Raw genomic sequence first — 27,288 nt, forward strand, 5'->3', positions numbered from 1 at the left:
AAAAATACTCGCACTTCAGTATGAATGAGCGCTGTCAGTACTGATAGATCAGTAACTCGTGCTGAGACAGAAAAGTAGCGAGTTGATGACAGCTCGTCATTACAGTCAGAACACCGATATCTTAGAGTCGGAACGAGCCCACAGGTCCGCTGTCAGCTGCAGCTTGTTCTGCTCGCCAGGTAAGAAAAGCTGCCTGTTAGCTCCCCAGCTATACCACAGCTCCAACCACCAACCTCCGCTGCAAAATGTAGTTATTTAATTTTGTCTTGCGTGAGGGCTAACAATCATGGCAGCAAGAACGAGATGAGATATATTTTTCGATTTGACCTCAGTCAGCCTACAGTTCGGCATGTACCCAATACATCAAACAGTCCGGATTAGAATAAAATGTAATCGATTTAATTGACTTACATGTCATTCTAAATTGACCAAAGTATGCAACCGGGGACTTGCACGTGATGTTAAATATTAGTAAAACACGACATTTTTTGGTAATAAAATTCCGCTTGTTGACACAAACGTTCATTGATTCGTAAAGTGTGTGAAGCGAGTGATTTCCATACACAGACAACTTGACGCACGTCTGGCCGCAGGTGCAGTAGCACAGCACTGCCAGGTTTCAGGAACTGGGGGCTCCTGTCAAACACCTGCTCACTAACGTTGTCTCTGTAGCAGGGGCGTCACTAGACCTAATACTGTACTGGGGCACACCTGGGGCACAAAGAATTCATGAGAGTGCGCAAAGTGCGTGAGAAAAAAAAAACATATTCAGCACTTATTTATCATAAAAAAACATAAATAGTTCTTTAAACTATTCAATCATATCAGACTATGTTGTTGCCTAGATCTTTGATTAACCACCTGAAATGTACTGCGGTAATGCATTTGTCCTACTTGTGCACTTTACTCTAGACTTCTAAACATCTGCAAATTGAACTTAATTAAACTTGAATGGTTTAAAAATTTGGCTCAGGACTTGTTGATAGGGAAAAATGTTTCTTCCTGAAGATAGACCATTTGAGAACCACTGCACCATCCATAGGCTATATCTGTCAACTAACACAAGCTTACTCAAAATCATCATTGATGCAGAACCAGCAGACCATAACCAACATTATGTTTCATGCTGATGAAACTCACTGGAAATTCCCCCCACAGCTCGTACAGCAAATTAATATGGTTGTCTTGATACCTGGAATAACGTTAGCTAACTTAGCATTAACTTAAGACAGACTTATGTTGCCTAGCTAGCTAGGACTTCACTTACCTCTCTCATTCCTCGCTGCTTTATCCCTGCTGCGGGCGAATATCTTTCTGATATCCATCTAGGAGTTACAGTTCGCGTCAAATCAAAATCAAAATAATATATTTAACAAGTTGTTGTCGGCTAACGTTACCTACCTCACGCAGTGATTCTCATCGCCTGCCCCCCCCCCCCCTCTCTCTCTCTCTCTCTCTCTCTCGCTCTCTCGCTCTCTCGACTTCGAGTTGACACTGAAGTATTATCAGCCGAAGTCGCTACACGTGAATAAATTACCATATTAATTAGCCATGTGCGCATTGTTTATGTGGAGTGAATACAGTAGCAATGAATTACCATACTAAGTAGTATTTGCGCTGTAGTCTATGCTATGTAGACTTAAAACTCTGAAGTGATTTTTTTTTATTGGTGAAATTTTTACTGGGGCACTGCAGATCAATACTGGGGCACGTGCCCCAGTGAAATCTGTCTGGCGACGCGGCTGCTCTGTAGTAGCGTTCGCCGGTCCTCTTCCACCTTTTGCGCAGTATTCCTTACAGACGGCCAGTGGTGGAAAGAGTGCAGAAAATCTGCGCCTAGATACAAGAACTGTAACATTACTAAATATTACTCAATTAAAAGTAAAAGAACTTGTGTTGGAAAAATACTCAAGTGTTTTTGTCTCAAAAACTAGGGTTAGGGTTAGGCAGAAGGTTAGGTGTAGGGTGCGAGTATAAGTTACTTTTTAACTCTCACAGTCAACTCTCTAAATTAAGGTTGCCAATTGTGTGCATTTCCTTAACTGATAGATGAAATTGCTTACAGTCGATTAATCATTAATCATTTGTACAATACAAAACACATCCACATTTTTTCTGTTTTGTTGTCATTTTTTTTCATTTTAAGATGAACTTTTCTTATCCCATAAACAGCTCCACCAGACTAAACAATGTGAAATGAGGTGCAATTACTGCCATTTCTAGACTATTGATTAAATATCCATGAATTGTTATTGAAATAAATAAATAAATTCTAATTGGTGATTAATTGATTAATGCTTAATCATTAAGAGCCCTGCCCCAAGCCTGTGCTACTGCAGCATTTAGTTTTTGGCCATATGTCATTGTTTTTATTGACCTGTTTACGATCAGATCACCTTATTGGCTACTAAGATGCGGATTAAAGGTTTTAAAATAAATTCAAATTGTACTCAGTGCTTATCTATGATTTTAAACGTATCTAAGTAGATTACATCTTGTACTGCATACTTAATGGGTACAAGTACAGACTCTAAAATCTACTCATAAAAATACAAATATCCAAAAAACTACTTAATTACAGTATTTTGAATATTTGTAATTAGCAACTTCCACCCCTACTTGTCAGCACTGCTAGTATCCTGTTAGACACTTGTGTGAAACTTTGTCATAATTAGCATGATCATGGTGGTCATGGTGACCTTTGACCTTTGACCATCCAAATTTAGTCAGTTCATCCTCAAGTCCAAGTGGTCATTTGTGTCAAGTTTGAAGAAATTCTCTGAAGGCCCTAACAAGAATGGGATGATCTGTAAACAGCTGTTGCTGCATGGAGCCATAAAAAAAAAAAAAAAAAGTTTTTTCAAGGTTTTTCAGAAATTGTGACTCCCAGGGGTTCTGCAGCATACAGTCATGAATGTACAGACAGATGAGGCTGATGGGTCCTGTAGTCTTAGAGATCAGCTGTGGACGAGCTCCAAGTCCATTGGTTGCACATTACCAAATAGTAATGCTGTTAACATCTAATAGCCCCTACACACTCAAATAGGAGTTTGACTTTGATTGGACCTCTTTCTTAGGACTGTGTGGGTAGTGAACATCTCTCTGACTCCTGACTTGTTTTAATTTTGGCTCATCCTCTGAACTAGGGATGAGTGATACTGGATTTTTGGATACTGGATGCTGATATTTTCCATCTCATTTTGCAGCTAATTGCAGAGAACATCAAGTCTCCTGTAGTGAATGAACATATTATTCTGCCTCTCTATCATGATGGCCCACTGGCAGATGCAGACATAAAATACAATGCTTTCCAAATGGACACATTTACTGGACAAAATAAGAAAACAAAAAACTACTGCTGGCAGTCTTTTTTTGTTTGTTCTTCACAAATGAATTGTCAAGATGTGGATAAAAAATTAAAATGAACTTTGCTATGTTTTTCACACACTTGAGAAAGCCTTCACACTGACAAACATACTGTGGTCATGAGGTCATGGTTCATAATTAAAGCATCATCTTATCAGCCTGTGACACCCAACAGGCTGATATGATGCCCAATGGGTTTGGGTCAGGTCAGGTCGGGTTATATTTCTCACATATTTCATGGGCTTATGTCAGATTCAAGCTGCACTCTTCTTCTTCTTCTCCTCATTATTATTATTATTATTATTATTATTATTATCATTATTATTATTATTATTGTTGTTGTTATCTGTAGTAGTAGTGCTAGTTATTTTTTTTGTTTGTTTGTTTGTTTGTTTTCCATTTTCTCCCCAATTTTGTTGTAATCAGCACTTATTGGCTATAATCAGGTTTGGGCTGAAATATGCTAATGAGGGACAGTGTGGCTAGTGTGGGTCAGTTTTGGACAGAATTTTGTTGATCTTGGGCCCTTTCAGGCTCAACTTTTCAGGCCTGATTAAAGGTGTTGCTATTTAAAACAAAGCACAATGGGACATGAGACGAGGAGACAAACCTGACTGGCTTTTAGAAACACACATTTCCAGAAATATGAAGCAAGAAAAAAGAGAGGATGGTATTTTCTTATATTTTAGGGTCTCAAGACACACTGAGGACACATATACAGCTCTGGAAAAAATGAAGAGAGCACTCTCACAAATGTTTCTTAAATCAGCATCTCTACATGTATGACAGTCAGTCCATTCCAGTGTTTGCTGGATTCCAAGACAAGCCTCCTAATTCTACTTAATGAGACACTGATTAGATGATCACCCGAACCAAATCTCATTTTATGAGGAATATTATAAAAACCACTGCTGTGATTAAAGATTGAGATTATCCCACCAAAATTGATTTCTAAACTCTTCCTAAGTTAAAATATTAGTGTTGTATTGTTTAAAAATGAATATGAACATATTTTCTTTGCATTATTCAAGGTCTGAAAACACTGCATCTTTTTTGTTATTTTCACCAGTTGTCATTTTCTGCCAATAAATGCACTAAATGGCAATATTTTAATTTCAAATTTGAGAGAAATGTGGTCAGCAGTTTATAGAATAAAACAAAAATGTTCGTTTTACTCAAACACATACCTATAAATAGTAAAACCAGAGAAACTGATCATTTTGCAGTGGTCTCTTAATTTTTTCCACAGCTGTATGTGACCTTTAAAGGGATAGTTCACACAAAAATGCAAATTCAGTCCTTATCTACTCATCTTCATGTCAATTGTTGGTCAGCTTTAGTTTTTTTAGTCCACAAAACACTGCTGGAGTTTCACAGGAAATCAGTGTTGCAGAATCTTCCCAACAGTGAAAGTGAATGGCGACCAGTTTCAAACATTAAAAAGAATAAAAGCATAAATTGCCTCCTTACTACTAGTCTTGTTTACACCATGTTTTTAACCTAATCACCTAATAACCTAATCTTCACTGGAGACCCTTAGCTTGGACCCATGTTCATATGCACATGCACACTGTCTGAACTGGATATGTGTGTTGTGACAGTGTACCAGATGAGCAATATGGAGGCATTTTATGAAATTTTTCCAGTTGTTTTTTTACATTTGAAAACTGGTCACCATTCGCTTCCATTGTTTGGGAGATTCTGCAACACTGTTTTCCTGTGAAACTCCAGCAGTGTTTTGTGGACTAACAAAATAATGCCCAATACCCTCAATCTACATGAGGGTGAGTAGACAATGACAGAATTTTCTTTTTTGGATGAACTATCCTTTTAAGCATGTCCTCTTGACCAGTGTTGTGCTAGTTACTGAAAACCAGTAACTAGTTACCGTTACTAGTTACTTTATTTCAAAAGTAACTCAGTTACTTTACTGATTACTTACACCAAAAGGTAATGCAGTACTGTGAAAAGTAACTTTTTAGTTACTATGAAAAAAAAGGTCTTCCATCAAGTTTTAAGTTAAGTTTTCTTTAACTCGGTTTCGGCATCAGAGTCTGTGTCTGTACTCTTAGCTACTAGCTTCGTCGCAGCATGTTGTTTCTGTAGGTGTTTCAGTTGCTATTTTGGGCAGTAGATAAGATCTTTGATCCAAGACACAACTTACATTTAACTAAAACGTTCTTGTCTTTGTGCTCAACAAAGGTAACGCCATGATGATACCAGTCTTGTAAACAGACACGCCCACACAGCGTGTCTTCTCCCGTCTCCCCGCTGACACACACACACACACACACACACACACACACACACACACACACACACACACACACACACATACACACACACACCACACACACACACAGGAAGATTCAGGACTACACGGCTCTGGCTGCAGCTCAGTCTCTAGCCGAGACTACACAAAAAAATAACGTAAAATAACGGAGTAATGCATCATGTAGTAACGTTAACTGAGTTATTGAATTTAAAAAATAATGCATTAGATTACTAGTTACTGCAAAAAAAAACGGCGTTACAGTAATGCGTTACTTTGTAACTTTGTAACGCATTAGTCCCAACAATGCTCTTGACATGTTTTCATAACACTAGTGGAAGAGAATACCCACTGATTCAAAGTTTACTATGCTGACTGTTTGAAGTGTGAAGTGTGTGCACAGGGTTACATATGCTTGAAACAAATCATCACTATACAAATCCCTTGAAAAATAATAAACAAATCAAATTATTGACTACTACATGATAATTCATTTGAATAAAGAAAGACAATTCCATCATATTCTTTGCTCTTTGAAATCCCTTAGCACTTAAACACATCAAAATGTGGCCAATGGTTCCTGAGAATGCGCTACTGTTTAATCTGACTGTAAGTATAATTGCCTGTCGGTCCTTTCAGGTTGTCAATATGGCCTCATGGATTATTCAGATGACGGTGATGGTGCTGTCTGTCTTCATCTACAGTGTCCAAGGGAAGAGGGACAAGGTGCTCTATTGTTCTGGTAAGTCACCAGAAGGGCTGCACAATTAATCACAATTGCAGTAAAATTGCAATATGGCCAAGTGCAATATCCAAATTGCAGAACCAGAACCAAATTGCTATTTTTTGAAAAAGGAATAAATGTGTGAAAAAACAGCCTTATAATCAGGTACTACAGTGCTGCAGAGATGCTCTGGCCAAAAAATTGTGTACTCCAGATGAAAGAAAACATGTTTGTTTGGGTATTACCCCAATAAATATCACATGTCTTGCGCCACATATCGCAATCAAAATTTCAGTCAAAATAATCGTAATATGATATTTTTCTCCAGTTGTGTAATCCAAGTCACCAGACCTCTGACTGAATGATTTGGGTAAATATATGATATGTGTATAATTAGTCTCAAAAGCCTCACAAATATGGTTCTGTGAGCTTGCGGCTAGAACCTCTTCCATCATGCAGTCACTGAAATGTTGGAATGATTCATAAATATAAACTGCTCCAACCATGGTCAGAATAAATTGCATATTTAAGCTCTCAGGATGAAATACACATTCATGGGATCTATTAGGAGTGGTGAAAAAGATCAATTATTAATTAATCGTGATTATGTTATGGACGAGTATGAATCGATTATTAAATTTTCAAAAATCGATTATTTTTTGCATTATTTTATTTTGCAAAAATGTTATCCCGCGGTCAACAGATGTTGAACGTCACGTGAGTGCGCCCAGTTCCAATTCGCAAGTGCGTGCAGCAGCCAGAGCGAGTGAGCCATACGAGCAGGTGGACGACGATCAACCAGCGACGAGCAATCAACTAGGGCTGCAACGGATCACAGTTGATCCGTGTCCCATACAGATCGCCCTCTACGGTTCGGCAGGCGTGTGATCCGCGGACCACATGTGAGCCTCATAGTTGTACTGTCACTGTTACCTTTGTATAAGTTATAATACCTGACATCTCAATGCAGACAGATGCTGCTGTGTGCAGCACATCTCTGATTTAAAAGCCGTCACATTGCCTTGACTGAAATCCAAACCATAACTTTTTTCACTGATGTAACTATGCTATCACCAAAGAAACAGATCATAAAACTGTGATGTTCATTGAAACTTTGGTGATATCAGCTGTCTTAACTTCTACACAGCTCCTCTCTGCTCACCGGTGCAGCTCTGTCTCACCCCGTCTGTGACACAGTGTGTCTGCTGATTGATCATGACTTCTAACCAATCAGATGTGCTGCTGTAGGTGGGATATTGAGCCAGACTACAGAGTGTAGTTGTATATTAGACTGTACAGTGTATAATGATCTAATATATGTATAATATATACATAGTACAGCACTGTATAAGTTTGAAGTTTTTAATATTATTACCATTATCATTACTATTATCATTATTATTACATTACATAACTATGGTGATAATTACAGACAGACAAAGATCAAAGACAAGTTCATTTTTAAAATAATTTAACTCTAATCCCACCACTTTTTTCTTTTTTGCACTACACAGGAAGTGCTTTGAGTTGTTACTCAATAAAAGAGTTAAGTAATTCAGCAACTGACTGTTTTTTTTTAATGGTGCAATAACTTTGTGGTGTATTTTGGGTTACTGTTGTCAAATGGAAAATCAATTATCGCTAATCGAGAATCGTTAATAATCGAAAATAGGTTGGTAATCGAATCAGGACCTCAATAATCGTAATCGAATCGGATCGGGAAATCAGACAGATTAACCACCCCTAATATCTATCCTCATTTCTGTGTAACTGCTCCTCTCCAGTTGTCTTGTCCTGCAGTATTTACCATCTGATCCTGTTGCACTTGGAACAACCTGAAAGGCCATCACACAAACATCAGCCCTCTATTACTAACAACTAAATGTATCCCATCATACAAAACTGGCATGTCTGTGCCTCCGTCCTGGGAAAAACAGTGTGAGACAATTAATTGTCACTGTCAATTAAAAAATGGTCGAAGGGCCACCCAGCACCTTATCAGGGGCCAGATTTGTCTCACACCCCAATGAAAGTAGTTCTTCTCCCAGGCAACTGCCTGTCTTCCACTGTGTCAACAAATCAAACAGAACAAACAAAAAGCTTGTTTAATTTAATTTTCTTCTTTAGATAAACTTTAATCTTTGTGTTTTAAAACCCCCCAAAACTTGTATTAAAAATATTGAGTGAACGTATTGAAATGAAATTGAATGGTGTAAAATTTTTTGTATTTTCAATCAAAACCATTTCACTATCAGGCATCAAAATAATGACAAATCACATCACTGTGATTCATTTTTGAAATACATTTTTTTGGTTTCTAAGACTTAAAGAGTCAAGTTTTTGTAACAGAGATACGTAAAACATCTCAACTAAAGATTATAGGCTGGCAGAACTTTTTAAAGTTTATTTCAAAAGTCAAAAATTTTGAGTTGGGCTCAAAACTCAAAAAACTTTTGCAGTAGGTCGCTGTGAAATTTTGAGTTATCTATTTTTTTTGCAGTGTAAAGTGATTGTTAGAATTTTGTCAGCTAAAATGTGTGTTGTGGCCTTTATCTGTGGCCTGATGCTTTTAATTCTAAATTTTGGCAGTGGCTGATCTTCTTGTGTCTCCATAAGCTTCCTATGGATGCCAAATAAAAAAAACCCAGAAAAGTCTTCAGGGAAAAGACAGAATTTAATAGTTGCAGCTCCAAACTGATTTTTTCCCCCCTTTTTTAGACAAAAATGGCTCTTTTGATCGTAAAGGTTGCAGATCCCTGTATTAGACTGACAGCTGTTGTCCAGGAAACAAAGTGTTAAGGAACTGTAACTATAAATAAAAATCTGTCTAACTCAAGTGGATGGTGGCGTCCACACCACAACTGTAAAGTTGAGTTGAAATGATTTTTAAAACTATATATTTTTATAGTTAGTCATCAGTCTTGGTATAGACAGATTTCTTGACAGTAAGCTGTAGCTTGTCTTGTTGCCATCACTGAAGGTCATCTGTGTTTCCCAGCATGCAGAGCGATTGTTGATGAACTGAACTACTCAATCAGTCAGGTGGATCCAAAGAAAACCATCAACGTGGGCAGCTTCAGACTCAGTCCTGATGGAACCATGCAAGACAAAAAGGTAAAGATGCTCTCACCTCACCACTCATCTGTCAACTACAGCTGGTAGTTTAATGTAGTTTAAGAACATGCTGAGCCACTGTTCGCTTATAGGGTCACAAAAAACTGAAGTCCTGTCCCACTTTTCTATTTTCTGTTCCACTATGAGGCTAAGGACAAAACCGATACTAAAATTAATATTAAAACAAAATGCTGCAAATACTAAAACATGAGGCACAAACGTGCAACAACAGACAGACAGAGTGGTCAGAATGACATCTGGTGTGGTTTATGTAAGCCATATGTGTCAAACTCAAGGCCCGTGGGCCACATCCGGCCTGCGAGATAATTTCATGTGTCTATTATGAATGGCCCGTCGGTAAATAGCACTCCCACCACTCATACTACAAGTCCCACAATGCACTGCGACAGCTTCCGTGCAACTCGAGAAATAAATCAGCTCGCATTCACGAAGACGCGAGCTTCTGTCAAACGACAATGTAAACAGGTTTGTCTGTTTAGGCAACTGACTCAATGCAAAGAAACACAAGTATATGAGGAGGGAGATGAGCTGCAGCTCCACCTGAAACCAGGTAAAAATAAAAATAAGACTGACCCACAGCAGAGAGAGAGAGAGAGAGAGAGAGAGAGAGAGAGAGAGAGAGAGAGACAGAGAGAGAGAGACAGAGAGAGAGAGAGAGAGAGCGTGTCAATATGGACAGATGTGTCGACTTGATATAAAAACTTTTTATGATCATGACTCATAATATTAATGTACACTTATGTGGTGCGCAATTTTTTTACTCCAAGTCTGATTTGTGTACTTTTAAATACTTAATTGCTGCATTACTGTAAGTCATGATGAAGAGTCCAGACTCTGTCTCTACTCTTCATCTCCTCAGTGTGTGTCAGTGTGCAGTTTAACCTTTTCATAAAATACTGCTGGTTCTGTGGTGTTACATTTTAAATCTGAAGCCTGCAGTGCACCATAAGAAGCTACAGTTGACTTTTCTGTTGAAGTTCTCAGTGCGTTTTGGCCTTAATGTTAAATTGAGCAGGTCAATATGTTCATCTGTACCTGATGGACTGATGGGTTTGTAATATTATTATATGAGCAGATTTTTATGCCAAATGCAGTGCCATTGAGGGTTTGCATGATTAAAATGTGCAATATCTTGTGTGCAGACAAAAAGCAAGCATTTTCAAATGTAACCCCCACCTGGATATGTGAGCTGAAATATTCTGAGCTGAAATATTCTTGTTTTCCTTTGTTATTGTGGAAAAAAAGTATTTTAAATCTTATTTATTTTATTGAGGAAAAAGTTGTTCCAGTCTGGCTGTTCAAATTCATATTTCTGAATAAAACAGTCAGTTTTAGACTGTTCAATAAATCTTAATCCTGTTTGGCCCGTTTTAAATTTTGTCCCCTTCTGTGATAGAGTTTGACACCCCTGAGGGATAATGTGGAGCAAGCGGGGAGAAATAAACCCTGACAGTATGATGTGATTTATTTCTCTATAGTGACCTGCTCGCTCTACATTATCCCGCTTATTACATGGCTAATTACTAAAGAAATCAAAAGTTTGGCATAACATGTTAATTTAAATCTGATTTTATTGATTTAGAAAAGATTTCATTGCTTCCACTTGAAAAAATAGTACGTTCATTTCTATGGCTGGAACTGCGTAGATAGCAACGGTAACTCAACATTTAGTATTTACTTCATGTCTGTCTTCTTTAATTTTGTCAATTTCCTTGTCATCCAGCTCCTTGTGTCTTTTCACTTCTCTTTCTTTCTCTGCGTTGTTTTCCTCTCCTCTTCATTTCTTTACTGGGGACCGATCAGCCATTAACCATAAATCCAAAGTTTCCTTCTCTCCAAATAAATCAAAATTGATACTGAAAAAATATTCAATTTTTTTTCTGATGGAGCAACAGAAAATCAGTTTTTGGCCGCAGGGTGTAGATGTGTTTCTGCGGATTGATATGACAGGACATGATCCGCCAGAGTCGATCAGAACGGTGTCCATAACAACAGTCTGCTATTCATAGCAACGGTCTGCTATACAGAAATAACAGACCTTAGAATGCTGTGATTGACCAATCAGAATCGTGCATTTGACAATGTCATGTAATAAAGTATGTTAGCATACTGTTGAACTTTGATTTGGTCTATTTGACCTGTACATTCTACTTGTCCTGAGGAGTACTACTGAGCTTGTGAAAATAGTTGTATGATGTCTTCTGGAGGATTTTTGGCAAGTCTGAGAAACTATGATGTCAAAGTGATGTGGTCAGGGTTATACAGACCTTTTTACAGCCAATGTCATCGAAAAGCTGTGCACACCTATTGGCACCAGAAGCAGCGGTCTCCAGCAATCATCCAGATGAGTTATCAAGCTGCAAATGTTGAATCAAACATTTTATCAGTACCAAAATCAAGAAAATGTCTGGTTGTTGCGTATATGATAGGTCAGAATCGATATTCCACTGGTCGACATAAGTTGTACAGAATTCTGACAGGACCACCACCGTTTCAGAACGATCAGCAGTGTCTATGGCTGCAAGCTATTAAACATGTTGACTGGACTGGGGACATGATCAAAAATGCTCGTATTTTGCATGTCATGTTTGACAAGCTGTTGTTGTCCGCCATACTCCAGTTGCCAAACTACGCGCGCAACTTGCTCATTGTTTGCAAACTGTAGAAGGGTCTATATGAGGGCTTTAAGACTCTAAATTCTCACAGAAAACCTGTGTTACAAACTCAGGGCTACCAATTTCATGCAGTGAAAAACAAATTTAGAATTTGCAGTGGGAAGAATACACGGACTGCTAATGAATATAGAATTTGAGGAATGTTAAACTTAATGGGTTGAATCCTATTAACACAATTACTCTCAGATGATGGAAGTTTGTGTGACTGAGGATATGTGGTAGCAAGTACAATTCAGTATCTGACCATTTGAATGGCAGCCCTGATGTTGGTTAGAACTATTGTTAGTGCTCATTAAGGATATTGTATTTATGTCATCCAGATAGATGATCTAAGTGTCCTTCATGGTGCTATTAATGCTGCTATCTGTGTCACTCTCAGCGTCTCATTAAGCAGTTGTCTAAAGGTGGATTAATTTAGATATGAATGCTAATTACTCTTCTTGTGCCCCCTGTGGGTCCTGCTTGGATTTCATTTAGTTTGCCCCCTAGCTGTGTGTGTGTGTGTGTGTGTGTGTGTGTGTGTGTGTGTGTGTGTGTGTGTGTGTGTGTGGTGTGTGTGTGTGTGTGTGTGTGTGTGTCATTTTATAGAAAAAGCAGTATGTTTATACAGCCAGAAGTTAAGCTAACATGTTTACTAAAAAACTACTCTGTAGCCTACTTACCCATGGTAGAAGGACAATAATCAGGAAAAAATGACCAAATAAAATCTGAGCAAGTCAATGACATCAGGTGGGTAAAATGCTCTGCCTCTGAAACACAAGACACTCCTGGTGGGATATGAAGCCAACTGAAGGACTGTGGAATTAAGGTGTAATGATTTACAAAAAAACACATCCACCTACTTTTAGCAGCTATAACATACTGAGATCAGAAAAATATTCAAGTATACAAAAAGAATTTCAAAACAAAAATGAGAGTTAGATGTTCTAAAAATACTCAGGTGATTTACTACTGAGTCTCTATTCCATTGAGACAGTGTGCCATAACATGACAAATCCTTTTCTACCTATATTCAATTGAATACAGTACAAAGATAAAATATTTAATGTTCAAATGATGTTGATGCCTGCCATCACCTTTTCTTCTGACAACACTCAGGTAGCGTTTGGAGTTGATGTTTGGACAGTACAATTTGTTCCCCTTCTTGCTTGATATACGACTTAAGGTGCTCAACAGTCCATGGCCTCTCTTGGCCAATTTTGTGCATTGTAATGCACCACACATTTTCAATGGGAGACAGGTCTTGACTGCAGGCGGGCCAGTCTAATACCTGAACTGTTTTACCTACAGAATGTGTTTTGGCATTAGGTATATCACACGTATAAGATAACAACATGTTCAGCTGCAGCAGCTCTGCTTCCACTCATCCAAAAGAAAAAGCAGTGATGCATGGATCAACCCAGTTTACTCAGCTCAACTCTGCACGTATTTGGAGTGCAGCTGAGCCTGGTGGAATTTAGCCATGCAGTTTTCCACAAAGTGGTGATTCTTGCCCCATCCATGCTTGAACAACTGAGAGTTCCATACCCAGTCATAATACTATCACATGTCACCTGTTTACCTGTGGAATGTCCCAAAGAAGTGGTGCAGACATCAAATTCAGATTTGGTTTATATTTACAAAAAGAATATGGTTAGTCAGTTTTGAACACTGAATATCATACACCGATATGCCAAAACAGCCCTGACCCATCGAGGCATGGACTCCACTAGACCCCTGAAGGTGTGCTGTGGTATCTGGCACCAAGATGTTAGCAGCAGATCCTTTAAGTCCTGTAAGTTGCGAGGTGGGGCCTCCATGGATCGGACTTGTTTGTTCAGCACATCCCACAGATGCTTGATTGGATTGAGATCTGGGGAATTTGGAGGCCAAGTCAACACCTCAAACTTGTTGTTGTGCTCTTCAAACCATTCCTGAACCATTTTCGCTTCGTGGCACGGTGCATTATCCTCCTGAAAGAGACCACAGCCATCAGGGAATACCGTTTCCATGAAAGGGTGTACATGGTCTGCAACAATGCTTAGGTAGGTGGTACGTGTCAAAGTAACATCCACATGGATGGCAGGACCCAAGGTTTCCCAGCAGAACATTGCCCAAAGCATCACACTGCCTCCACTGGCTTGCCTTCTTCCCATAGTGCATCATGGTGCCATGTGCTCCCCAGCTAAGTGACGCACACGCACCCGGCCATCCACATGATGTAAAAGAAAGTGTGATTCATCAGACCAGGCCACCTTCTTCCATTGCTCCATGGTCCAGTTCTGATGCTCACGTGTCCATTGTTGGTGCTTTCTGTGGTGCACGGGGTCAGCATGAACACCCTGACTGGTCTGCAGCTATGCAGCCCCATACACAACAAACTGTGATACACTGTGTGTTCTGACACCTTTCTATCAGAACCAGCATTAACGTCTTCAGCAATATGAGCAATAGTAGCTCATCTGTTGGATTGGACCACACGGGCCAGCCTTCACTCCTCACATGCATCAGTGAGCCGCCCATGACCCTGTGGCCGGTTCACCACTGTTCCTTCCTTGGATCACTTTTGATAGATACTGACCACTGCAGACTGGGAACACCCCACAAGAACTGCAGTTTTGGAGATGGTCTGAACCAGTTGTCTAGCCATCACAGTTTGTCCCTTGTCAAACTCACTCAAGTCCTTACACTTGCCCATTTTTCCTGCTTCTAACACATCAGCTTTGAGGACAAAATGTTCACTTTCTGCCTAATATATCCCACCCACTAACAGGAGCCATGATGAAGAGATAATCAGTGTTATTCACTTCACCTGTCAGTGGTCGTAATGTTATGCCTGATCGGTGTATGTCTGTATTGAATTGAATATATCATCAATTGAATGTATCATTCATTCATTTTATTCTGTTTTTATTTATGTTTTATACAGCATCTCAACATTTTTGGAATCAGGGCAATACAAAAACAAATATTAATTTGTGAAAGCCCATAATAAAATTATTCTAGAGCCCCCATTCAATACTTCAAGCCTCATACTAGAATTGACCATGGTTGTACAACTTGCCAACAGAAATCTTACTTTAAAAAAAAAAAAAAAAAGTTTCTTCATTTTGTTATAAATTGTCAATTCTATGATGGACGGACACTCCTATTTATTCATCTAACTGTGAGTTTTATTTGAATGCATCATTGCAACCCAGATGAGTTTTTTTTTTCTGGGGTAGCCAGTTTTGGGTTATCATCATATACATAGTTAGCAGGCCAGGATAGTGCTGTTCCAGATGAGCTTCTCCTCTGCCCTTAGCTGACACTAGCCTCCACCTGTTGCATTGTTTGGTCAATCAAATGTTACTGAGCCACAGAAGAAGCCAAACCTTGATCCCATGCCCTCATGGCTCCCTCCTTTTCAGCAGCTTTTGACCTGATGTGAATTGGAGAGGGAGGGATGTCACAGCTTAGATGCCATCAGTGAGGAGGATTTGCAGGTTTTAAGTCTCTGCTCTTTGGCCTCCTCACAGTAGGACTTCCTGGGGGCATGGGGCTGCTCTGTGGCACAAAAGTTAAAACTGCCTGCTGCAACAATGACACATTTAAGACCTCCAAAGACATTGAACTTAGTTAGAGCAGCAAGCTGATCTCATAGTGACCGATGGGAAGTCATGCATTGAGAATGAGAGGATGCACAATGGCATGCTGACACAGTGACACATAATATCATGGCCCAGAAATGTGACTGAGTGAGGTGACATGCACTTTACAGATTTTTTTTTTTTTTGTAAATATTCTAAAGAGGAAGTGTATTTTATTTCTATTGGGATCTCCAAGGACTGGTTCAACATTCTGAGACATACACTTAATTACTTTCTTTCTGAAAGTGAGATTAGAGAATTGATATTAATCTGGTGTGCTACATCTAGATCTTAAACAGGATGTGGTTAGCCTAGCTTAGCATTAAGACTGGAAGCACGGGGGAACTGCAAGCCTAGCTTTTTTGTGTGTGTCATTTTTGCCCTTGTGGACAAGTGATAGTAGAGACAGTCAGAAAACAGAAGAAATGGCTGACAGGCAAGAGGCATCTCCATCAAACATCTTAACCGTTCAGTGTACCACATATCTGTTCATTTACTGAGTAAATGTAAAAATGACAGTTTGTGGCATTAAGGGGATAGTACACCCACAAATGAAACTTAAGTCATTATCTACTCACCCTCATGTTGATTGAAGGTCAGGTTTATTTTGTTAGTCCACAAATCACTGCTGGAGTTTCACAGGAAAACAGTGCTGCAAACAAGGAAGTCTGTGATGACCAAGTCTCATAAAACCCCAACATGCCAAGTTGACTTAAAAAAGTAATTTACACCATGTTTTTAGTCTGAATCTTCACTGTAGATCCTTAGCTTGGAGCCACATTCATATGCACATTGTCTGAACTGGGTGTGTGTGGTGTGACTGTTGTGGAGATTGTGCACCACCATTTTCCTGTGAAACTCCAACAGTGTTTTGCAGACTAAGAAAAATAAACCTGACACTCAATCGGCATGAGGGTGAGTAGATGATGACTGAATTTTCATTTTTGTGTGAACTATCCCTTTAAGGAAAGTTCTGTCCAGGAAGCATCTCTTAATGGGAAACCTGTCAGGGATCATGTCCTTTTACTTGGGAGACAATGTGAATATCTGTATACCCTTAAAAAATCCACCAACCAATACTCTGAGCTCATTAGTTAGCATGTACAGCATCTTGTTTGTTTAATCTGTGCCCAAACAGAGATGTGTGCTTTTATGGGAGTTACACACTGGATATCCACTGCAGTCTCTGGCTATAGTGTGGTTCACCAGTTTCAGACAATGAATCCTGGTTTTGGTTTTGGACTCTGCACAGGCACAGTGGTACCAAACCTGACAACCTCAGTGTAAGGAGACTCCAGGAAGCTATATGCACTGTTTGTCAAAAAATTGTTCCAGTGCTGCCTGAAAAATTTCAAACTGTTGTTTTTACACTCCTTTTTATGGAGAATTTAAATAAAACATGATTGTACATGAAAATATGATGATTAGATAGTAGGCTTAGTAAAACCAGACTTTAGTAGCCATGAAATATGGAGGCAGAGGCTAGTTGTCAACGACTAGTTTTACTGCTTTCATAGAATTTTGAACTAAAAGGCTCAAAGAATCTGGATGTTTGTGGAACTGTAACATTCATACATGGTACGTAACCTACATGGAATATTTGGTAGCCACAGAGAAACTTTTTGTGATCACAGGCCATCAGGCCATGGTTAATGTCAAACTCTGGACATGATCCCTCACTGACGTCCCACTGAGAAATAGTTCCAACATGTGTCTTTCCTTTAAGCTACTCTTTTTTCTCTTTTGACCGAGCCAGGCTAGCAGCTTCATGCGTACCACATCCTGACTCTGGAGTGGAAAAAGCAACTAAGCTTATTTTCTAAAATCCGTTCCCTTTTGCTTTTTGGTTATTGAAGTTTGGTTGTATGAGGTATTTATCCATAGTAAGTGTATTACCTATAGTAGATGGCTGCCGGCGAGCCCTCAGTTTGGAGAAGCAGTAGGAGTAACAAAGTAGGAAGCTTAGCAATGTGCTGCTGTGGACAGGAGCAAAATGTATTTCAGACACCAAGAAGTGTTTTAAGTGCTGTCAGGAGAGCATTTTCTGACAAAAAAAACTGCCATTATATAAGCCAAATATCACTCTCTTTCACTCAGACAGACCCCACTGGCGAAAGGAGTCATTTTACTTGGCAGAACACAGGAGCAGCTGGTCTACTGCTGCCTTGATTTGTTTTTGTGTCACTGTGTATTAAAAGTTAAGTTATGCTGTTAGGTGGTTTCCCATCCGAAAAAGCCTCTGACAGCAAGGTGAAGTGGTGAAAATATTCTAAATATAGCACACACTTAAACTGATACAGATTTTCTTTTTTACCTTGTCCACAGCATTACCTTGCTTTGCTTCCTACTCCAGTACTCCTGCTGCTTCTCCAAACTGAGGATGTGTTGAGCTCTATCTACTGTGGGTAATAAACTGACTATGGATACTACCCCACTTCAAATAATCTGACTATCCCTTTAAGCATTAAGCCAGGCCTCACATGTTCTCCATCGTCTTCCAACCTGCAAACATTAACTAGCTTAAGGCTATGATTCCATGCTGCTCTAAGGATGCACACCATTTGCAGTCAGAATTGCCAGCTAATTACAAATCGCCTTAATATTTCTCTCTTGTCATAATGAAGTGATATTATTATTATCATCAGACCTTTATCATGGACATTCTTATTCACTTATCCATGCTTGCTTAAATGGCATAATGGCCAAAATGACATTTCAGCTTCTCCGTTCACTCACTGTTTTGATGACAATATTATTATTATTATTAATTTATGGGTCTTCACTGGCCCATATCACCAGGACAATGAAATTGAAAGGCTGCTGTCCACAGCAGTGCAATAATGGCTCCCTGTCCAATGGGAATTGAATGGAGGATGGCATCCTTGAGAAGCCTATTCTCTGGCCCAACCGGTCGCCCCCCTCCCCACCACCACCACCGCCCCCACTCATTCTTCAAACAACACTGTGACTGACAGCTCCCTTTCAAAAGGCTCCGACTGGCAGGGAAAGGGTTTAATTCCAAACCATTTTGTAGCATGGCATGATAATGACTCAAACCCAAGCCCATGGGCTGAACTAGACTGATTTGCTTTGTTGTATTGGACTTATTCTTTTTTAATGGCTTTTGAATGAGATTGAGCATTTAGTTTAAACTAAACTTTCAAACTTATTTTTTTATCAAAGTCATATGTGATAAGAAAAGACATGTGGTGTCCCACAGATCATCTGTTTTTTGATCATATGATGTCAGACATTAAGAATATAATCAAGATTTGATCTGTATATTAAGCAAAAGGACACTTATACTTTCTACCCTACTGCATTCACCTCACAGTTTTTTTTTTTGTGATTATTTTTTGGGGTTTTTGCCTTTATTATGATAGGACAGCTGAAGATATGACAGGAAGGGGGGCAGAGAGAAGGGATGACACACAGCAAATGGACTGCAGGCGGGAATCCAACCGGCAGCCGCTGCAGAGGACCTACAGCCTCAATACATGGTGTGCTCTATTAATTGACCTTTAGGGGTGCCCCCCATTTGAATATTTTTAATGGTCAATATGTGCATTTTGCTGATAACACTAGTGAACTTTCCCAAAGTTTTCATAAAATTCTGATTGCAGAGGTATTTTTTACAGGAGTAGACATTATTATTAGAGACCCAGTCAACAATTAATTGAAATGAACGTTTTATAGTGTGTGACTGAAATCTAAACAAGCATCAAGTCCAAAGGTCTCCTGAGGAAACCGCTAATTAAAAACTACCAAACTAGTTTAACAATGTTATCTCTTCCATTTTTTTTACCTAATCTCCAAATCCTTAAAATACCTCTGGAGGCTTTAATCATTCCCACCATGATAACAAACTGATTGCTGAACCAAAGCATTTCCCCAGCAGTGTTAAGACATGACACACAAAATGAACCAAATGAAAAATACAAACAGAAGAAAATCATTGTTATATAGTTATAAGCAGGACATGAGGTCAAATATAGCCTTAAATTTTAAAGTTAATTCTTGACCTTGGGAAAAGTTGTTAATAAACTTAATTAATGATAGTATGAATAAAAATAAATTGATAATGGCTGCTAAGCTATGTCCATAATGAACAAGCAAACTCCATCTGCAGATGAAATGTCAAAAAAAAAATAATAACTGTGCTTATACCAGACAATAGCCTATACAATACGTTTTTTCCCTCTTCAGTCAAAACTTTATTTCCACAGTGACATATTGCATATTATCTTTCAACATTGCATAACCTGTTTAACATATAGATGTAAAGGCATGTTAAACACATACTTGAATATCAGACACCATGTACTCATAAAAGTATTCTGTTATGTTTCAGATCTTTATTTGATAGTAGATCAATTAAATTCTACTTGTTCAACAAGATTCTTAACGACGGATTAATCTATCATTGATTAATCATTATTGTCCCAAGTTTTCCACCATCCATTACTATTTTCATTTAAATATGTCAACCTGCATTTTTCAAATTTTTTCTGACAGCACATCAGTACATAATGAAAATAATTAGTCACACAAGACATGATCAGATATAATCACTCATTTTATTCATGCAGTGAATGAAATGTCACCACTGGTGTCAAAGTCATCACAAGCAGATTTTGATTGATAGGTGAACCTCATCGTCATCGGCCTGTGTGACCTACATCTCTTGGTGCTCGCCCTCCAACCTTTGGCCCCGTGCTGTAACACATTCTGTTCACCGGCCAACTTCCTTCCTCCTTAGCACAGCACTGCTGTCAAGCTCAAGGGATCTTGTGCTAAATGAATGCGAAGTTAAAGAGGTGGGGTCGACCTTTAAGACAGAGGGATTAGTGATTGCTTCCATTTATTTTTTTACTGTGAGAAGCTAAGCAGAGGAAGAGGCAGAAAAACCCAACGAAAAGGAAGGATTTGGTGGAAGACAGATGGCGAAGAGGCCCTTTGTCGCTTTGTGACATCTCAAAGTGTGTGTGTGTGTGTGTGTGTGTGTGTGTGTGTGTGTGTGTGTGTGTGTGTGTGTGTGTGTGTGTGTGTGCACGCATGTGTGTGCGCATGCGTGTGTGTTTGTGTGCGTGCGTGTGTGTGTGTAATGTAAGCAGTGGGCTTGGCCTAGAAGGGAACACAGCCAATCCTGAAAAGAGACAAAAGGGGTCAGAGAATAATATATCTACATTGTTACAAAATCATGCTGCAAGATGCCCTTCCAACCCTCCCCTCTTCCTCTCTGTTCTGTACCCCCCCACCCTGCCACCTTTTGACCAAAGGAGACAAGGAAGATTTCCTCTTTGATCATTGGAGGATGGAGGGGGGATGGAGGGGGGATGAATGGGCCCAAAAGAACCAGCAGAAGCTGTGCGGGGACCGAGGAGATGAACTGTTTGTCTTGCACTTGGCTTCTGTTGAGGCCTCCTGCTTCTCCCATCTCCTCCACCAACCCCACCCTTCTCAGGAAATCAACCCTCCCATTTTACCCCTTTCACCACCCCATCCTCGGCCCCTCACCTCCTGGGCGTCACCCCTGTCACCCTCTTTCCTTCCGGGGATGGTGGGAGCAGGGCACTGCACCTGTCTTAACCCGTCTAGACACCACCGCCTCACTGTTTTGTCCTCAAAGGGGGGAGAGGAAGAGGACGATGGAATTTGGATGGTGAGGTGGGGAGGGTATGCACTAAGGTTAAAAGTCAGAGTTGGAGGGTGAGGTTTGTTAGTGAGGATGGAGAAAACGGAGCGGAAACAAGAGGTCACCTTGCTGACCCTCACAGAGGCCGTGGTGTAACACAGCTGACAGCGGGGTGACCCACACTCTGAGGACAACTGTCAACATCACAGTGCTGCAAAAATAGGCTTTTTGTTTGTGTGCTTTGGTTGCCAGGGCACTGATACAGGTGCCATCACAGATTCTGAGGTGTATTCTTAATATTTTTAGGTGAGGCTAATTTTTTCTATTCGTATTTCTAGTTTTCTCTGTGTGCATTTCCCAACTACATTACACTTAGTGTAGGAGACAGAGGGCTAATAAGAGAAATGTCGTGAAAAAAGATCGAGGTCAGACTGGAACCCAGGACGTCAACATACTCATGCCACCAAACAGCTCATCGTCTCCATGTTTTTCTCCTCTCTGTCGGTTGTGTGGCCAGATACCTTTTGCTCGCTCAGAGACTCACCTCAGCGAGCTCTTGGATGGGGTGTGCAACAGCATGAGTGACTACGCCCTCCACATGGATCCCGACACACAGCTCAAACAGTACATGAGGTTTGCTCCCAGGAGCAGTGGGGCCATTGGGGACTTCCCTGATTTTAAAAACTTCCAATTCGATGGACCCGAGGCATCCAACGCCCTGAAATTCGCAGTGAGTGCACAAGAGCATAATTACACTGTAGTATATACACTGTAGTGTATACTGTAATCATGACCATGGACTAATCAACATGTGTAGTTTGGAGCAATTTACAGATCATGATGGATTACATCAGCAAATTTGGGTGTCAAGTCTTTTTTAAGTTCTCGTAACTACTCGCTACTTTCAAATGGCTAATTCACTCTATTACTCTATGTGTTATAATTAAAAGATTGGCTTATATACATATACATATACACACACATATATATGTATATATGTATACACACACATATATATTTACATATGTGTGTGTATATAACAGCTTTTAATAATGAATTATACAATACAATTTTGGAATTAAATTTATACAACTGTGTATAAAGATGGACATTCATCTAAAGAAATATTACAACATACATGAAAGGCTGGTGCAGCTTCTAGCTGCTAGCTTTGCTGCATTATGTCATTTTGTGTCATATGACTAAAGCATTGGCAGTGTTTTTAATGAATGGGGCATTTGGATTATGTTTCCAGTTGCATTACATCTAGAGCGCCTCTACTCCTCTCACAATCTGCTAATACGATAACTCATCCATTTAGATTTTCACAGATTTGAATACAACTTCAGTGCAGTTTCATACAGATCTTACTGATCATATTAAGATTTATTGACCTTATTTGTTTTTCATGTAACATGGTTGATATAACATCCATTCTAGTAAAATATATTTGGTATCTATATGACCAGATCTCCATTGCTAAAGAGGTTTGTGACTTTAGTAGGACTTAAGTATATATTTAAATAAAAGAGTTACATAAATAAAAAATATTATATATATATATGTATATATATATATATATATATATATATATATATATATATATATATACATAAGTCATGGTTGAATTAGAGCAGTGCAATGAATTTGATGATCATGCAAGAAAACAAAGTGTAAAGAACAGAGTTGAATTGTTTCACCTCAAAGGCTCTAATTTGTGTTTGTGTCTTAAGACTCTCTATATCATCTTAATCAGAGTTGATGGGTGCTTGTTTGCCACACTGTACACCCTTGCAGATCTGGTTATTGAAGACAGAGCTGAAAACACTCTTGAGCTAGATTCAAAATGGGAGCTGCCCATGCATTGTGTAAGATTTTGAATTCAAGCCTTATTCAGCTTGAACCTGAGCCTGCTGCTCGCCTGCTTTTACACATTGTATTTTTGAGCAGGTCACGCTTAAAAAAATTCAAATTCTCTTCAAGACTACCTGCTGAAATCAATGAAATTAAAATCCAGTCAGAGCTGGAAGTACATATCAAGCTCCCAGTCAAGTTGTGACCATCGAGTTGTCAAAATGGCTGAACAGTTTGGCAAACAGAGGGGAAACATAGTCACCGCCCTGCAAACGGCGTGCAACCACCATTGTGCAAAAAGACATAGTGTGTGTGTGTGTGTGTGTGTGTGTGTGTTGTGTATGCATGGCCGAGCCGCCTGAGCTCTGTTTCCCCCAGGCCAAGTCTTTCTTGTTCGCTTGTGTTTTTGTCTCAGTGTGAAACGGTGGTGGAGGAGCTGGAGGATGATATCATCTCTCTGTTCAGCCAGGACACAGAGCATGTGCACACCGAGTTATGCAACAGAATCTCAGGTATCACAGCTTCTTCTTCTCCATCTTCCTCTCTGCCACACATATAATGCAGAAGCTTGTTTATTTTCATCCTCCTCCTCCTTCCACACAGGATAACCATTTCAGGCCTTAAGTTAAGTGGAATCAATTAGAGCAAAGACTTCACATTTTAGAATAAAGCTGAAAAGATCCAAGAAGAATTTAGCTGAAAAAAATCATCCAAAGATTGTGTTTGGTCATAATAAACATGTTTGTAAATTGTAGAAAAATCATTTCAAATCTGTTTTTCTTTGTTTCTGTGTTTTAATATTTTAATCTCAATCAATGCATTTCCCTTTTCTACGACATTTGAAGATGACTGTTAAGTATTGACCAGTGGTTAATTTAGTCAGATTATATTGCTAATTTTTCCCCGTTGGCTTTGGCTTCCACAGCCTTATGTAACAGCAGAGATGAGAGAGAGAGGCCATTTTGTTACAATCTCTAAATCAGCTGAAAGCCGCTGCCAGTGCACATGTACCACTGTTTCTGTCAGGTTTATTCCAAAAAAGATCAGTATATAGAGACATCTAACAAACAAATTCAAGGCGCAAAGTCACAGTCTGAGCACAGAACTGTCCCCTTTTCAAAACTGATCATGACAAAACACAGCTTTGCATGTTTTCATTGATCAGTTTATTCATGTAGACAAGTCATTTATCTCAGCGCACTTATGCATATTTTTGTCTTTCTGTTTTTGATTTCAGACTACTGTAAAGACAGCAGTCACACAAATGAGGAGTTATAGTGTTGGATATTTTCAGTGGACGAAGGTGGAACCAGCGTTGGCCTTTAACAAAATCAGCTTTTCACAAATAATTGACAATCTTTTGAAATAAATAAAAGTTGAGAAGCCATATTTTGCACATTAGTTTTTGTCTGAGCTTGAAACTGATACACCTGCTTGCCGTTCACTAATGTCATAGCAGAGTAATGTGCTGCCAGCTGCTGGCTCAGAGTTTTTGTTGAGTAACTGCTTCTTGCTATCTTTGAGCTGCAGGAAAATTAGAAAAATAAGAAAGTATTCTAAATAGAGCTGCGACCATTAGTCTATCAGCTTCTCCAAATGTTCTGCTTCTCTGTTTCTATCACGATTAACTGAATATCTTTGGGTTTGGGACTTTTAGTCAGACAAAAAGACATTTGAAGATTTTGAAATTTGTGATGTGTATGTTTCACCATCTTCTGATGTTTAGATAGACTATATAGTGACTTAATTAATTGAAATTTAAAAAACAGAAAAAAAAATTGATGATAGAACAAAACATGCTGCCTTTATTCAACACTGTAGTTTGTTTAGTTCACAACAATTTGTTCCTCCTTGTTCCTCTCTAGATGACATAGGTCCATACAGGGACACGGTGTCTTGTGCATTGTACTGTGCTTTAGTCTGTGTGACGAGCTGCAGCTCAATGAGGATACACAGCTTTCAAGTAGACAAGTGTCTTCCCACACAAACTAGCAGGTGTACAGATGAGAGCAAATGTTGAAGAATCCTTTGTCTGATTGGAGCAGATACAGCAGCAGCTGGGTGATGATTGGCTGGGGCACTGTGTATTGATATGCTAAAGCATGCACATCCACAGGGGGAGCATGTTTGCATCATACTGAAGCTGCTTTTAACATATTCAAATATTACAGGAAAGTTTCTGTACTTTGAGTAACAAAAAGATTAGGTAGAGGCTGATGGAAGCGTGTTTTGGATGGAGGGTGAAGTAAAGAACTAAATCTCAATGGTTGTTATGAATGAGTCAAAATCAAGAGGAGAGTCAACTATAATCTTGAAAAAATAAAGGCTGTTGAAATCAGCAACACTGTACAATTCACTGATAGTTTGAGCAGAAATATTTCTTCCTTTCATGTAAATATCATTTATTTTGACATAAGTGATGCGGTGTTCATTTTGTTGACTAAAAGTTTACGTCATTGTTTTTCACTGAAAAAAAAAGATGATAACTAAGTAAAACTTAATTTATGTTGACAAAAATTAGGATGTAATCTGTCGACACTTTTGTCAACAAGTAAAAATGAGACAAATTGTTAGGGAAGGGACATACAGGGACATACAGATACATGTCACATTTCATGTCCAGTAAAACTACTTTGTAAAGTATGTGGAGTGACAATCGCTGGTAAAAAACAAAACCAACTTAAAGTGACATTAAGCCAACATTCTGAGCTGTTGTGTTCTCACTAAGCTGAAATACAATGAAGCTAAAGTAAACCACCACTGTCCTGTAATGTTAATGATTAGAGGGGGGTTAAAATCACAACATCAATTGAAAAACTGAAGATAATGAGTATAATGTTTGATGGAGCACAGATGTGTCATTCTTAATGTTAATGTCAAAAACAGGTTAATAGATGTTTCCTCCAGGATTATACAGTAAAATGAGAAACATTTAAATAATCCGTTATTTAAGTCAAGCTATTAGATTTTAGTTGACTAAAACTAGACTAAAACAAACAACTCAAATGACTAAAATATGTCTAAAACTAAATGGCATTTCAAGTCACAGGACTATAACTTAAACCCTATATTCTCAAACTGTTTTACGTATACCATTGGTGGTACACTAGCTACTTCTAGTGGCAGAAATATTTTCTTAAAATGGAATAAATAATTAAAAGAAATATGATATTATTAAAGTGCTGTAAGTAATAATAAGTAATAATAAGTTTTGACTTTCTTCTACTTTTGTCTCAATATGAACCTGCTACATAGTCAAGATTATGAATGTAGCATGCTCATACTTTATCCATTATTACCAGCAGTTAGGAGCTAAACTGTGACAAGAGGCAAGATAGTAAGCAGTGGTAAAATGAAAAGACATAAAAAATAAATGCTTCAAAAACACTGCAGTCGTGGCTACAAACAGGAACTATTACGCAGAGGAGAATACTTCAAGCAGCTCTCTTGAAAAATGTTGTTCTAGTGAAATATCAGTGAAGCCTCCACAGCACCTGCTACCAACAAATGGCACAAAGCAGGTGCTACTTGGAGAGTTTAATATTTTCTGAGGTGGTACTCGGTATAAAAAGTTTGAGGAACACTGACTTCAACTAAAACAAAATTAACACTGAGGTGAAGCTCACCCACCAAAGCCTGAAAGCCTACAGAAGACTGGACTCTGATCATGAAGCAACATTTGTCAGGACTTCTGTCATCCAGACAACTATTGAAAAGCTGTTAAGACAGAGTAATTCAACCAGAATGGAAGGCATGATTCCACACCACATAGCAGCTGAACCATGCATCCATTCCATTCTCTTGTCAGCAGTTTTTTTTTATGTGAATACCAGTGGGTGTGACCACAGCACTTGCACTTAGAACGTTTGCGTATTGCTTCCGTGAGAGTTGGTCCAGGTTCACACAGAAGTTTTTGTGATTATGTGGCAGAGAATGACTGGATTTACAGCTTTTCTAAAATTTTAAAAATTACTAAATTACAATTCAGGTGTAACAAATTGTGATTGTAAAAAATATCT

General features: G+C 38.9%; 1 protein-coding gene across 1 annotated transcript; it reads left to right on the top strand.

Moving 5' to 3' along the window:
• Positions 1-24,658, top strand: cnpy1 (canopy FGF signaling regulator 1). Its single transcript, XM_084732706.1, has 6 exons — positions 1-179; positions 6,278-6,380; positions 9,361-9,476; positions 21,933-22,145; positions 23,685-23,781; positions 24,507-24,658. The coding sequence occupies exons 2-6, from the start codon at positions 6,287-6,289 to the stop codon at positions 24,545-24,547; spliced, it is 561 nt and encodes a 186-aa protein (XP_084588832.1). The 5' UTR covers positions 1-179; positions 6,278-6,286; the 3' UTR covers positions 24,548-24,658.
• The last annotated feature ends 2,630 nt before the right edge of the window (positions 24,659-27,288 follow it).

Source organism: Lutjanus erythropterus, chromosome 12 (assembly GCF_056507025.1).
Source record: "Lutjanus erythropterus isolate fLutEry1 chromosome 12, fLutEry1.hap2, whole genome shotgun sequence".
In the NCBI taxonomy this organism is placed as follows: domain Eukaryota; kingdom Metazoa; phylum Chordata; class Actinopteri; order Lutjaniformes; family Lutjanidae; genus Lutjanus; species Lutjanus erythropterus.

Excerpts from the sequence above, each read along its gene's own strand:
- cnpy1 (XM_084732706.1), top strand. The coding sequence starts at position 6,287 with ATGGCCTCATGGATTATTCAGATGACGGTGATGGTGCTGTCTGTCTTC. Across the intron at positions 6,381-9,360 it reads CAAGGTGCTCTATTGTTCTG|CATGCAGAGCGATTGTTGAT; the intron begins GTAAGTCACCAG and ends TGTGTTTCCCAG. Across the intron at positions 23,782-24,506 it reads GTTATGCAACAGAATCTCAG|ACTACTGTAAAGACAGCAGT; the intron begins GTATCACAGCTT and ends TTTTGATTTCAG.